Source organism: Perna viridis, chromosome 14, assembly GCF_037379345.1.
Source record: "Perna viridis isolate PV_CMFRI_1.1 ecotype Kerala chromosome 14, ASM3737934v1, whole genome shotgun sequence".
NCBI lineage: Eukaryota > Metazoa > Mollusca > Bivalvia > Mytilida > Mytilidae > Perna > Perna viridis.
In genome coordinates this window covers 31,844,232-31,859,499 of record NC_142458.1, presented here as the reverse complement: position 1 = coordinate 31,859,499, position 15,268 = coordinate 31,844,232, and the positions used below count along the sequence as shown (strand labels likewise).

Genomic DNA, 15,268 nt, shown 5'->3' with positions numbered 1-15,268 from the left:
AGTCATTTTGTTATATTTTCGTTAAGGTAAATAATAACTCCACGAATGCTTTCTGTTTTTTAACTGTTTGTTTTTGTTTTTTTTTAGTTTTGTTTATTCTAATCATCAAACTTTCAAAACAAGTATGAATATAAACAAAAACACAAAACAAAACAAAAACAAAAACAACAAAAACAAAAACCATAAAAAAATATATTCTTGATTTTGTCTAGTTCACACCAGTTTCCATTTTTCTGTTCAACTTCTTTTTACTGTGTTTAAGTTGGCCTGGGATACACAAATTGTTATTTTTTGTTGTATCTTTTTTCTTGTTGTTACTTTTAAATACTTCCACTGACTATTTTGCATTCCTTTTTTTCTTCCACGTTAGTCTTTTAATTCTCTTTTGTTGTACTTTCGAACCTTATATAATGCTTGCTTGACCCATGATGAAAATTAAAACTGAAAAGACTTAAGATGAGATTTTCTTTTAATGATTTTTACATTAATAATAATTGCTAAGTAACTAGGTTATTATACGGTTTTTCCGATAATTAAAAAATTAAAATCTAAAATTCCAATGCATTACTCAATCGCCTCCTAAACAACAGTTGCTTAAAAAAAATTGAATGTTTCAAATAAGATATTCAAATTCAGCATCACAATGTTTACATTTTCAATCCGATTCAAACTGTGTTACCATGACGCTTTTCGGTTGTTGTCTAATTGTCCATAATCATAATCCGCCTCGAGAATAGAATGAATGAAATGTGAAACAGTTATGACTTGATCAACGATCACCACTAACACATGGTACGCAGTCAACAATATTTAATTCTCAATTATGTTTGCGGTTTGATTTTCATTTCAATTGTTTTCAGTTGTGTTTTAGGATGCCAACTGTTCCAATGCATTGTCGACCAGCTGTTATTTATCTCTATCTGGCTATATGGCCCATTAGGGTTACATTGGCCGCACCTGAAATTAAGATATCCTAAGGTGTACTTAATGCAAGTCTGTCTTACACGAGTCGAAGGCCTCCTCTGTATGTTCCACGATTTGAATAAAATGCGATTAAAAGCACGAAAAAGCTTAAAAAATAAAATATCAAAATAACAAATTTACTTAGGAGATAAAATAATGAAAGGTGTGGACAATTTCCCTTTAGAGTCCGTGTAGCTAGTTAATATATGTTGATATTATTTATCTAAGGTGACATGGAAGTCAAACATCAGTTTATAACTTTTAAAGTACACTTTATTTTTAACAAAGAATATAGAAAAAAAATATGTTAATCTTGGATCACAAACTATTATTCAAAATTTATATCAAGAAATAGAAAACTGTATAAAAAGTTGAAAATTATTCTGTGGAAAAAGGAATATGATAAACGAACCATATTTCTAAAAATTTGATTTTTAAATATAAAAATATAATCCTCATATTGAAAAAAATATTTTCGTCAACTTTCCTTTCATCTGTGGCAACATCCCTTCGACACCTGCGTATGGAGTGTTCATATCACAACTCATACGTTATGCCAGAGCTTGCCGAAACTACACAGACTTTTTGTATCGCGCTAGAATTCTAACAAATAGGCTTCTGGAAGAGGGTTATGTTGTTACAAAATTGAAGTCATCACTACAGCAGTTTTATGGTCGTCATCATGAACTCATGGATCGTTATGGCGTATCCATCAGCACCATGAAAACCTATTTATTCAACGGGTCATAGTTTTCCTTTCCTCGTTTGTCTACCACGGACTTGACGTTCTATAAGCAACTCTGCGGGTGTTTCTAGAAAAACAGAGGACGCTTACCCTACCGGTGCAACTGGTCCATGCTCCCAGTTTTTAGTGGACTCCGAGTTGCTTATTTGCTTTTGTTACTTTGTATGTATGATTTTGGTTACTTTATGTTCTTTGTTGTGTATGTCTGTTATCCATATCTGGTCTTTGTCCCCAGGATTACATTCTTTTGATTACCGCTATAACCTTGGTTTCCTTGAATATTCTTCCAAAAGCAACTTTCGCAATAATAAATGAAACATAGTCTGATCTAAGAACATTTTTGTTACGTGGTATGTTTGATATTTTCTTACCCACACAAATAATTTTGGGTCTTTTTAATTTTATAATTTCGCGGCTGAAATGAACAAAACACTAATTAATTTAATTTGTATTTAATTCTTATGTTAACATCAAAATAGTCCTTGTAGTTATTACTATTATGTTGGATATATGAGGAGATGTATGTAATTCTGATATGTTTGATTAAACTCATTTTTCTATGATTTGGAATTGTCGTGTTGTTGTGTAAGCACGTTCACCGAGAAATACATTTTCTTTTTGTAAATCCTTGCTATGATCAAATAGAAATGAATCCGATTCGCCCTAATGTCAATGCAGGTCATTAATGTGTACTCGCGGCGTTATTTGACTTGTTAGTTTTTTTAAGGAGTGCCATTGTTCTATTGACATGGATTTTATTAATTACGTATACTGTCGGGACCTTTCAGATCTTGCCTGAAGGTGCGTTTACACTTATTGAAAACTTTTTGGTGATCTCTGTCCGTATTAAATAATTTAAAATGTGTTATACGATGATGCATTTGTTGTGTTTCAAAATTTCTGTTCTTTTTTGTTTAATGTTATATTCTGCATCGTTTTCACATTCGGAGACTGATTTTTTTACTGTTATTTAGACGACATTTAGGTTCATACCTAAAGAACCACCAACCACCTTTCCATCCATTTGCACAATTACCATGGGAAGCATCGTTGTCAGAATCATACGTAGAAAACATACTGCCATTGCTAGCTTTCAGAGAATCACCTATAAGAAAACTCATATTTTTCTTTGTTTTGTTAAGTCTTTTATCATTTTTGTTTCCTACTGCAAAATTGTCTTAATAATATGAACGTTCCCATATCTATTATACGCAAATCTAATACAATCACTCAATGTTTCGATGATCTATTTTAGTAACAACTTAACTATGATTGTTATTCATTTCATCTTCTGACGAAGGCCATATTGTGCATCGGAGACACAAACCTGTTTTTTAAGTTTTGTCGTCATTCTGTTTTGGAATTTTAGAAGGGGTCTGACACCACGTGGTTTTATTCTGGAATATATTAACGTGTGGGAATGTTTTATACATTCTGCTTCCTGATCATTCAAAGATGAACAGAGTCCATAATATTTTAGTATCTTTCTAAATTGCATCATATAAAAGTGCCCACATGCAATCTAAGCAAATATAATACAACCACCCAATGTTTCGAATATCTATTTTTGTCAGAACATAACCAGGGTTAGTATTCATTTTCCGAATTGTACTAAGGCCATATTATTCATCAAAACTACTTTTATGTGTAGTTGAAACAGTGTTTTGCTAGTAAAGTGCTTTCGTCCGCATATACTGCCTAGGCTGCTTTTTTCAGTTGTAATGTCGCAGAAAGTTGCATTTCAGTTTTCGAAAACATATGTTACTACAATAACCAGTAATTAATCAATCCACTGTGATTTAATCATTTTCATTCTCTGACAATTTGGTCATGAACACATTCAATTTATAAATATTTCTAAATCTATTCAGATGTAAATAAACAAAGAAACGACAAGGTTTTATTGCATTTCATCTTACCTACGTTCCCCGTGAATCCACCAGCAGTCAACTTGTACTTCGTAGCCTCGTTATTGACAATAAAAGTAGTATATTCAGCGAAGGCACAAGTCCCAGAAAAATCCTTCATATCAAAACGTAATGTATACGATTGTCGAGAAGTGAGTGTGTGTAGTATGTCATTTCCTGTTTTATAATGTTATAACATTATTATGCATTTTTGTTGATAGCATACAATCAGCGCATTTACTTAGAATACTTGCCAATTTTGACTAACGGATCACAACAGCTTGCCATGGAATCATTGTTGTTCTATGCAAACAATTAGTACTGAATAATAAATAAAACCTGAAAAAAGTCGTCTGTTTGAAAGAAAAATGAAAACTGTTTCAAATTAGTTTTTTTTCGATTTTGCTCATTTTGAATATACATAAATAAATAAATATATATATATATATATATATATATATATGCGCCCTGGCCGTTTTGGGCGAATACGATATTTTCCGACGTTAGTAGAATTTGTTTGGTCGAAAATATTGATTAAGTTATGAGGCATTTTTTTAATATCGGAGGTTATATAGTGTAATTTTTTGCTGGTCAATCGATTGGTCAGTTGTATTTTAAGTTTAATTTGATGAAAAAAAAATTCTCCCCATCAAATTTCGCCCTTATTATATAATACTCAAGTGAAAAAAGTTGTTTTGAAACATGGATATGTTGGGGGAACCAGGAAAAGAGGTTCATTTTTAGGGTAAGTGTAATACATTATCAACAGCAGCATTTTCGTTGAGATTTTACCACCATTTCAATAAAGAAAGACACTTATTCAAAGGATTGAAGAGCAAAATTTTCTCATGAAAAATTCTACGATTATTTGGGACTTGAATGTTCCACAACAGAACCTCGAACGATAGCCACACCCATATGCGTTTTTTTTTTCTGACTGTTATCCGAACATAAGTCATTCCAAACAGGTAACCATCCTTTTGCTATAAGGAATTTATCGGACCTTTTCATAATTAAGGATAATTAAGACCCGAGACGATTTGAATGTGTAATGGCAGTACAGGTAGGTAATCAAGTCAAGTAAACCTTATTTAAAGTCGATAAATCAAACAGGAAATATAAGCTCTGTACAACTTTTGAAATCGTCATAGTGTAATTTTTGCTGACTTACAAAATGTACACTGCTCTCGCAGATTCATCAGCGGTAAGACCTCACTAACCTACATTCAAAACAAGGACGTCCATTTTAAAAACATTTCAGGTCATTTTGTATTGGTCCAAATTTCCTCTGACACTGCAACCCTCTTCTTTTTATTTGGATATTGATATGTCGGGTTGGGGTCAGAATGATGTGCCATACAAAAAGTTGGAGAAACAGTGGTACCGCGGAGTACCGCCCTTCAACTGCTTGTATTTGTAACAACTTTCAAGAATCAAGTTGAAATTGTGCATGTCATATCTACCTAGTTTGATTCCAGGATCATTTTCCTGTATGCTGATACCAAATTTGCTACAAAAATTACCTTTTTTTTTTGAAGTTTTGATCATTTTCCATTTGAGACCCAGTTTTGTTGACATTTAAAATGTTTTAAAATTTTTGAACCGTAAAAGAGAGCATGTTACTTTTGGAACGGAAGGGTAGTACACACGTGAGTTTTCTGTGGAATTTTGAAATATTCTGTTAGATTCCAGTCTTAAAAATCGTTTCTGCTCTGTTCCTTCCATAATGTAATTCTTGTAGTTAATTTGGTATTAGCATACAGGAAAATGATTCCAGAATCAAAGAGTAATCAAGGGAACCAAGGTTATATTGGTAATAAAAAGAATGTAATCTAGGGACAAAGACTAGATATGGAAAACAGACATTCACAACAAAGAACATAGAGCAGTGTGGAAAACAACCGCTCGCCAAATACGAGTAGATGTGTATTTTGGCGAGTTCTCATTTGCTTACACTCGTCAATTTGGCGACCATCAATTGATTGGCAAGGTCCAAGGAAAGTTAACCAGCCAACAGGTTACTTAGTAAAACATCCCTTAACATCATACATTATAAATATGTTCCCTTCATTTTAAGAAGTTTAGCTTGAATATTTCAAGTGAATTTTGGCATGATATGCACAATTTTATTGACTTGTAAAGCATTGTTTACGATCTGCCATTTTAATTTCTGGTAAATGGGATGCGCCAAAACCTAGGCGACGGTCCTGATCTCGTATTAGTATTTAAACGAAATTATCTTGGTAATTTAAGATTTGTTACCTTGCAAATTAGTTGTTTATTGCTAAAATAAAAATGAACAAGAAATGGAGTACTTATTTTGTTACTGTAAAGTACTTGAAAAACTTAAATGGGAGGGTATATTCGAAAATGGAAAAGTTTTTGATAAATTTAAAAACAAATGAAAAGATAGTTGCAGAAAGACAGGAGATAGTCAAATCCAAGAGAAAAAAGATGATAGTACAGAAAAAAAAAAGAAAATGTGGGTAGTTGAATTTATATTTGACTAGCAAGATCAATATTCCACTAGCCAGAATGGCAAGTTGGGGAAAAATGGTTTCTCACACTGATAGAGTAACTAAAATCATACATACTAAGTAACAAAAGCAAGTGAAAAACTCGGACTCCACTAAAAATTGGGAGCATGGACCAGGTGCACCAGTAGGGTAAGCGTCCTCTGCTTTTCTAGAAACACCTGCGGAGTTGCTCATAAAAAGTCAAGTCTGGGTAGACAAAAGAGGAAAGGAAAACTATGACCCGTTGAATAAATCAGTTTTCATGGTGCAGATGGATACACCATAACGATCCACGAACTAGGTAGGTGTGACATGCACAATTTCAACTTGAAAGTCATTGCAAGCGGTTGAAGGGCTGTACTCTGTGGTACCGCTGAATCTCCAATTTTTTGTATAACACATCGTTCTGACCCAACCCTACATATCAATATCCAAATGAAAAAGAGGAGAGTTGCAGGGTCAGAGGAAATATGGACTAATTTTGTATGTGGACCATATTAGCTAAAGGATTGATTTAGAGATAAGCCTCTTGGTGACCTGAGGCCAAGCCCTCCAATATGGATTATGGTTATCTTAATTTCCATTGCCTCTTTTTCTCTAGGCAATGTTAAAACGCAAGGGTGTTAAGATACTGATAGTGATAGGGATTTTTTGCTAAGGAGAAGAACGCTTCATTGATTTTCCAGTTGTCAGAATGACAGGACAGTATTAAAGGGATGGCATTTTTTTTACAAGAAAACAATCGAATGCCATCATACTTGCATTGATATGTTGTGGTTCATACACTACATGAAATTAATTTTCAAACTACATAGGTACCCTATGGAAAATGCATTACTAATAATTGCGCTCTTGTATCCTATAGAGAATGTGTACTATCACATTCACTTTTTTTCTTCATCACTGTTTTTTGGTGCTTAGCTTTCCTGCAAACTCTGTGGTGACTTTGATCATTCTTTTTTTTTCAAAATTGATGCTTTTTGGGCTGATATTGAGAAAAAGTTTTTCAAAAAGGCTATTTTAATGGGCAATGAGAAGGGATGCATTGAATGGATAGGGGCACGGAAGTCCAAGTCAGGTTATGGGGTCCTAGTAGTGAAATGGCCTGATCGAGAGGGCAAAAGGGAGACTGCACACAGGCTTTCCTACATGATAAGGCATAGGATCACAAGGGATGATTTTCAAAAATCTTTTAATGACAAAGAGTGCAGCCATATCTGCCATGAGAAACTGTGTGTCAAGCCAGACCACATAGCCATATAACAACATGAGTTTAACCAGGAGAGAATTCACTGCAAAAGTCAAGGCCTCTGCTCAAAATCACACAAACCATATTGTTTAATATTTCATTTTATTAATATAAAAACTATTTTCTAACAGAAATTCTCTTTTTCTTTTTTTTACACTGTAGGAATGGTCTGTGTGTTTGTTTCGAGAAGAAGGTTTCTGTTCTTTTTCACTTTTCAGTAGCGAGTTTTTCTCATACGCAATAATTTCACTTAATTTTTCATACAGTTTCAGTGATGTCACTAAGTTTTTAAGTAGCTGGCTAATTAGATAAAGTAGGTGGCGAACCCGCCCATTATGGCAGGGGGTCCGGGGGCCGCGAGCGGCCCCCGTAAGCTCTGGGGTAAATGGTGCAATATCCTGCATTCTAGGGCTCTCCTGGGCCATTGTACAGGACAATAAGATTACAATTTTTATACAAGTTTCTGTTTGTTAAGCCTAAAAAATGTGATATTTTTTAGAAATTTTGAACAAATTGTTTATTATTGAAAAGTTCCCCATTGCATAGACCCTTCTTTTTTCCACTTAAGACAAGTGACAACAAAGTAATTATAAATAATTTGAGCTTTTAATTATTTTTTTTTTCTAAATTGTTTTGCTAACTAGCATAATTAACCACTCCCATATCAATCTTTTCTCTCATTACATGCTTGAACCATCAATCGATCCAATCTTGTTGAAAATTTTGTTTTGACAAAAATGGCACTTGTCATACCCAATGACCTTGCTAGTATTTTATCGAATTAAAATAAGATATTAAATATCATCAATAATATGATTGTTAATTTATATCTACCATTGTCACTGTCTGTCTTTTTGGCCTTAGCTGGCCCTGGTGACAAACAACTACAGATAGATGATTGTCCCTGTGTCACAGGCTTTGACCTTTTACGGCCCGACATGTTGCTTTTTGCTGACCGGAAACGAAGTATTTTTAGTTCAGTAAAAATAAGAAAGTCTATATTTAGAAACAGGGAAAAAACGCGGACTATTTATTTTAGCAACCGAACAATACATTAAAGTCACACCGATGCGTCATTCAAGTGCAATCTTTAATATTTGTGGATGAATATTGTCAGTATATTATATAAAGAGGGTCTTGAAGAATATTTAATGAATTTTATTTTTGTGGGGTACGAAAGTAGCCGGCGACGTTTGAAAGAGTAGGCGGCGATTTTTGCCGGCTGCTGGCTTCTAATGACATCCCTGAGTTTGTACAGTTTTTCACGTTTTTCACCTCTATATTTCTTGTATTCCATTGTTTGCTTATGCTGCTTTTGTAAAATGTCTAATTTCTGCACACTTTTTAGAGCCTGGTAAGCTGTACTCCCAACTGGAATGTCACAGTGTAAGGCACTACACAACTCAAGGATGGATTCACCTGGACCAAGATTTACACTATGGATGGCTGAGTGTGCCCTTCCAGAATAGTTCTTTTTGTACATTACATTTGAAGGTAAGGAACGCCTTATGCTATGATTCACACCCTCGACAAAGTCAGTGTTCATATTAAGCCTGGTCTTCTCAAGTGCTTTTGGTCCGAGGCACTTATTTACTGCGATACGAATAAAATCCATGTTTTCATGGGTATGCATGATTTTGAATGTCTTTGGTAGTAGACTTCTCTTCTTGAGCCACTCACTCTTGCCACATACAAAAGAATGTTTCTTGCATAAGTCATGTTTTCCCATGTAGCACCGTATAACTGCATCAACTGTATGAGACATCTTTGATTTAACTCTTTTAAAATTTCCTCCGAATTGCTTAGTACATACAGCAACTTCAGAATTGCACCTTTCAGTTAAGTCTGTTGCAAAGTTATTCAGTAGCTTTTGGCATTGCTTTTGTGTCCGTGCTGGTATGATTTTTAGGAGACTTTTGTCTTTTTCCACACTTTTCCGCATATTTTCCGACAAATGCCTGGTATCAATGAAATGCTGAGGCTCAGTTTTTGATTTTCCCTCCTCATACAAATCAACTGCAGCTCTGTAAGCTGAACTGTCTGGGTCAGTAACTAAATAGTCTACTTCTATGTTGTCTTTTAAAAGGTCTTCAAGGCACTCCCTGGCCCATGCATATTCATCACCAATGCTCTTCACCATTGGAATATTAGCACTGCATTCATCAGTACATTCAGACTGGAGTTGGCCTGAGTCAAAAATCAATATCGAAGAAGAATGCTCTGAACAGAGCTTATTTTTGTCAACCAAATTAACAATTTTATGTTTTTTTGTTACATTTTCAGCTGATTAGCTTGTTGGAACGGTGTGCGTCCAATTCCTGGGTTGGGTCTGTTGCTGTACATGCCATCCATTTGAACACTAATACATCTTGGATTTTTCTTTCCTCGGAGGCGGTTTATTTCAACTAATTCTTCCCTTCTTCTTTTCATGTCTTTTTTTACAACTTGTACAATGTTTTTATATACTTTATTTGTCCTTCTTTGCAGGCTAGAGGCTGCTGGAGTTGAGATATTGCCACTTAGAAAGATTTTGCACAAGCTTGTAGGACAAATTGGAGTCTGACTCAGGCCAACTAGTACACCAGTTGTTAGTTTTGAGGGTTTTCTACCCGGTCTGCCGGTTTCAAGTTCCTCATACTGTGTATACATCTTCGAAAAGTATTTAAACGATGCGCAAATAAGTCGAAATCTTGATGAGAAACCTCTTTTTTCTTCTATGTCCAAATCGTATAGTAAAATACCATCACAGTCTGGACTTTTCATCATATGCTCTCTAAATGCGCAATTCCACATGTTTTCTGACTTGTAAAGGCACAGCACTCTGTGGGAATCAGAATTCAACCTGAAAATAAGAGAAGAAACCATATTTTATGTCCTACTAACACTAAAGTTATTTCTATATTCAAATGCAATTTACAGTTATCTCCCCCTTAATTTTAATATTTTTTTTTAATGGAGCATTTATGTACATTTGGCTGATATCTAGTTGATTTTTTCCTACTTTATAACTTAAATAAAGGTTAATTACTATACAAAGTGCAAGAATTTGTGTTCTTGGAAATAAATTAGCAAGTTTTAAGGAAAAACTGAATAGTTTGAAAATTGTGCACATATGGCATATATTGTTTATTTTTTTTTTTTAATCTACATTAATAAGCTGTTTGATTGTAAGTTAATTACATTATTTATTATTACATGTCCTACCTTTTTTTTTTTAGCTCCTTTCTTAGATTTCCTAGCAACAGGAACAGATTTAGATTTTGGTCGCAGTAACTGGGCCGCACAACTGGACCGCTCTGCCTTCTCCTCAGGATCAGTGTATGGATCATTAACAACCAGTTCATGAGTTTTCCTTGTAAGTCTAATGTATTTAGGTGTTTCTAAGTCACTTTTCACTGTTGAAAGTTTAGTCCTTGCTTTTTTGTGAGGTAAATTCCCAGATTTAAATGTGTATTTATTTCCTTTTTTGAATCCTGACATTTTATAAATTTGAAATGTTGACTCTGTTAATTTAGCATTGATAAGTGTTGATGTGCTCTGATGCAACTTTATTTTATACACTTGTTTTGCAGTACAGGTTGATGTGAAAAGTTCAGTCTTTGCACTATTTACAGGATAAACAACAGGTGCCCCCCTTCAAACATATAAAATTCTTCAAAGATGCCATTTGATGATCTCATGGCTCTTCTATAGTTATTATGATGACAAGCAAAATTTGTTGCTGTCATTCTGGTACCTCTTATCACCAACGATTAAAAATTACATGATAAAGTTAGAAAGTGGATCTTCATTTCACTTAATTTAGAAAGTTTTGAACCTTTTTTCCATTTTTTTTGTATTTTTACTATTAAAAGGGTAGATTCTACCCTTAATAAATTTAGATTTCAACTTGTACATGCATAAAAGGAGTATTGCTTAAAGTGTTGGAAAACATAAGTGAGAATAATTTCTAAGATATTTTAACAAGAAATTTTCCATTTTTAATTTTTGATTTTTGCTTTCTGTGGAAATTTTTCAGCACTGGCCGCAAACTCGCACTCCAACCTAAAAAGGGAATATCTCGACTAAACTTTAACAGATTTTCACCTAACTTGGTTTCTGTACTTGTGTTAAGATGTGCTTTATAAATGCGAACTTGAGTACTGATTCTTAACCGCTTCATGTTTTGATAGGATACAAATGCGCAATTATTTGTTTACATTCTACCGGGAACTTTTTTACTCCAACATGGTACTGAGTACTGAATACAAGGTGGTACCTGATTGGTTGGATATGGCTTGAAATTTATTTTCATTTCAAAACTTACCCATTTATGATTGATTTTATTTTGGTAATAATTAATAATTTGTTATAGGGTTGAAATGATTTCTCATAAATGAAATCTAGGTGCTTCATTTTTTTCCAGTGTATTTTGTGCTGAATTTTCAAGAGTCCATAACAACTGAAATTTCGATCAACTTTTGCCGCATGACCATATACTTTTTTTTTTATGCAAATAAAAAGTATGCTTTTCTAGTTTTAGGAACTGAAACCCATTTTCTGCTAATTTGTGTGGTTTTGTTGAAATTAATTTTCAAACTACATAGGTACCCTATGGAAAATGCATTACGAATAATTGTACTCTTGTATCCTATTGCAGTTCTCGATGGATGATGGGAATATTTTACACATATCATGTAACATAAACAAAATTCAGACACAGCTGACAGCTGCAAATAAGACAATGATTGCCTTTCCTATCATGGAAAAGCTATGCTTTGATGTGGATAATACATTTGGAGTTATATTTTTTTCCCAGGCGAGGTAGGTTCTTGACAACAGCAACAGTGGAACAACGGAGATACACGTACCTGTACATACATCCATGTGTTTCCTGAAGTTTTTAAAAATCACATTCACTGTTTGAAATAAATGTAAGTAAAAAAAAATAGGAAAAGGCTTGAAAACTATCAGAAAAGATGAATTTATTTTTACAAAACATAATCTTAACCTTATTATATATATATTCATCCAATAACAGTAGAGGCTAAAAACCACTAATTCCACTTCCCATAGGCTTCTATGCTAATTTCACAATATTCAATGGCTTCTCTGGACTTTACCTTAACTTTAACCTGCAGAGGACTATATATCAGCATGATTCTACATATGCCAGCTCACAATCCTCTGAATGGCATGTGGGGTTAGCTGACTTGCAGTGCAGTACTGGTCACCGGAAGTGAAGTGTCTATAAATAGCATGGGAAATCCCAGTGTTTTCACAAGATAGGGGTATATTTAGAAATCATTATGGAGATTAGGCTTCACATCACAAGAAGCAAAATGCACCTATAAAATGTACAGAAATGTTTTTCCTTTCAGAAACTGTTTAAATTTTTTAAATGAGATGAGAACTTTTTTCACAGCACTATGAGGAACAGGGGTAATTTCTGCGTAGAACTATTTTTGCGTACGTTCCAAATGCTCATTGGTTGAATTGGTGGTCTGTAACCTAAATAGAGCAGTCTACATATGAAGATACATGTATATATATTAAATTAAACCTTGTTCAGACACATATTATGTGACAGGATAAATAGTAGTTATGCAAGGGAGAGTGTACATTTGTATTACTTGTACAGGGCACAATGACCAGTTTAGTTTATTTACATATATGTACAAATGTGTATTAATTCCTACATGTATCAATGAAAAATCATGTGGAGTAGATGTAAGATAGAAATAATGTCAATTGTTAATAAATAGACCAAGAATTAGTTTGCAATTCTAACTATTGCTTGTCTTCTCTGTTTGTCCAAACTTTAAAAGTTTTATAGAATTTTATTATCCAACATAAAATGTATAGAAATGCCCATCATTTACAACTGGTAGTTACGATTTGGAAATTCCTACAGCCGGTCACTAGGAAATCACAGCCATGCATTACTAATTTTAGTATGGGGCATTAATAGTTTTTCTTACCTTTAATAAGTGACAACTTTAAGTAAGAGTGATCTAATTCAATTACATGTAATTAGATTAGGAGATTTAAATTTGTTGAAAGATGGTACTGGAACTGAGTATATTGAATTATTAGGTATGTTTAATCTTGTACTAGAGATTAATTATTATTTTCTTTTTTTTTTTTGGGGGGGGGTGATTATTAGAAACAACACCATCATGATTTATTTTCATAAATATTTGATTCATCGAGATACAGACTTATTTCAAATTAAGGTGAAATCATATGTTTCAGTAATAGATATAAAGTTGGTTAAAAAAAGTATCAATGCAAAGGTTTTTCCATATTGGCCCTGTAATATGCCCTTTTTATTAATAGCCTCGGATGGCTGTAATGGCCATTATTAATACCTCGGGCATGTAACAGGGCCAATACAGAAAAAGCCATACATTAATACTATATTAACATGATGCCCTTATTGTTTGCCTTGTGCAGTCAAATATGGTAAGATGCCCTTATTGTTTGCCTTGTGCAGTCAAATATGGTAAATACATGTAGATTTGTGATATTAAATATCTGAAATCTACACATTTCATCTTCAGTGCTCTTAGTAATAACACAAATTGTATGTCTTTAAATGACATGAAATGTAAATACTTAATATGAGTTTGAATTAAAAAAAAATATGATAATATCTTGAAAACTATAATAGATAGAATGAAACTTTTGATTGACGAAATGATCCTCATGATATGCCCTAACAAAGTCTTCATGGAGTCATACTTGTCCAACACCATTTTGTTACAGTTATTGCAATTGAAAGCAAAAATTTAAACAGATGAGGGATTTTGGCTCCTGGGAGCCTCTTGTTTATATGTTCCAGGCTCATCCAGTATTGAGTCATAAGTTGTAAAATTCCTGATTGTAGAAACAATTCTTAACTTTTTTTCATTTTTTGTGTCTTTTGTTTATCATATTCATATTTCTCATTTTGTCTTTTCAGCTTGGTGACTGGATACAAATTTGTCGGAAGTGGCAAGATTCCCCTGGTCCATGATTAATCCTGCTTGCACTTGTAGTCAGACAGTAGTTTGAATTAATAGGAGCAGAACAGATCCTCAGGTGAGTGGATTCTTTTGGATCTGACTTTCCATAGCCTCGGTTTACAGCCTCACACTTAAGTGTCACTGTCCCAAAACGAGTCTTAACGAAGTTTGTCCGACCAAATCTAATGTTGATTATATTACACCCAAGTCTCTTATCATCCTCTGTCATGTACAAGCATTTTCCTTCCACATCTGGCATAAAGTCTTTGCCCCAGTGATCTTGCTCAGTACCTTTACATACATAGGAGTATGATTTGTACTTTTCTAAACAATGTCTTGTATAACACGCAATGATACTATCTGTTGCATAGCTAAATCTGTTTACAAGTTTGTTCATATCTCTTGCAAACTCCCTAAGACTAAGAGCGAAGTTGAACCCTTTGTGCAGCTGTTGCTTAAGTCAAAAGCAAATCGTTTTTTTTTTTTAGCATTGTGCAATCTGTTTTAGTTACAAACTGTAGCATCATTTCATTAAATTTAGCATTGTCACAGTCTCGCATTTGTGATTTGGCTAAGTATCTGGTGTCGCGACGGTTCTCAGGTATGATAATTAAATTTTCTTCTTGTTTCCGGCTAAATCGTCTGAACGTATGACTATCACCATCTGTTGTTAATTGTCCAAATATAAATGGTCATTTAGCATATCACCCAGTATTTCAAAATACCTCTCTTCATTGCCTATTGTAGCACTCCATTTCATGTTGGCTGAACAGTTACCAGGATAGCCTGGGCACTCTGGATCTCGTCCAAGTGATCTTAGATTGCTTGCTGTCTTACAAAGTATGTTTGCATCATGAAACTATAAGTTTCTTCTTTACTGTTACATTTCTGCTAGTGAGCTT

At 33.8% G+C, this 15,268-nt stretch overlaps 1 protein-coding gene, 1 long non-coding RNA gene and 1 pseudogene across 23 annotated transcripts in view; 1 reads left to right on the top strand and 2 right to left on the bottom strand.

Moving 5' to 3' along the window:
• Nucleotides 1-451: 451 nt before the first annotated feature.
• LOC148598997 (microfibril-associated glycoprotein 4-like) overlaps nt 452-15,268 on the bottom strand; it is a 134,665-nt gene continuing 119,848 nt past the window's right edge. Inside the window, exons 4-6 of the mRNA XM_088560094.1 lie at nt 3,628-3,792; nt 2,702-2,813; nt 452-957 (exon numbers count right to left, since the gene is read on the bottom strand). Coding sequence (XP_088416220.1) covers nt 822-957; nt 2,702-2,813; nt 3,628-3,792 — 413 coding nt within the window. The 3' untranslated portion in view covers nt 452-821. The remainder of the gene's footprint in view (nt 958-2,701; nt 2,814-3,627; nt 3,793-15,268) is intronic.
• LOC148598999 (uncharacterized) overlaps nt 4,149-15,268 on the top strand; it is an 88,490-nt gene continuing 77,370 nt past the window's right edge. For 11 of the 22 annotated variants that reach the window (XR_015918317.1, XR_015918315.1, XR_015918335.1 and 8 more), the window contains exons 1-5: nt 8,732-8,874; nt 9,868-10,038; nt 10,599-10,735; nt 12,179-12,293; nt 14,324-14,442. This is a non-coding gene — a long non-coding RNA (uncharacterized LOC148598999). Of the gene's footprint in view, nt 4,361-4,680; nt 4,820-6,595; nt 6,615-8,134; nt 8,493-8,728; nt 8,875-9,867; nt 10,039-10,598; nt 10,736-12,178; nt 12,294-14,323; nt 14,443-15,113; nt 15,207-15,268 lie in introns of those variants that run through there. The other 11 variants (XR_015918313.1, XR_015918314.1, XR_015918312.1 and 8 more) reach the window with 8 other exon arrangements.
• On the bottom strand, nt 7,301-11,223 carry LOC148599000 (uncharacterized; annotated as a pseudogene).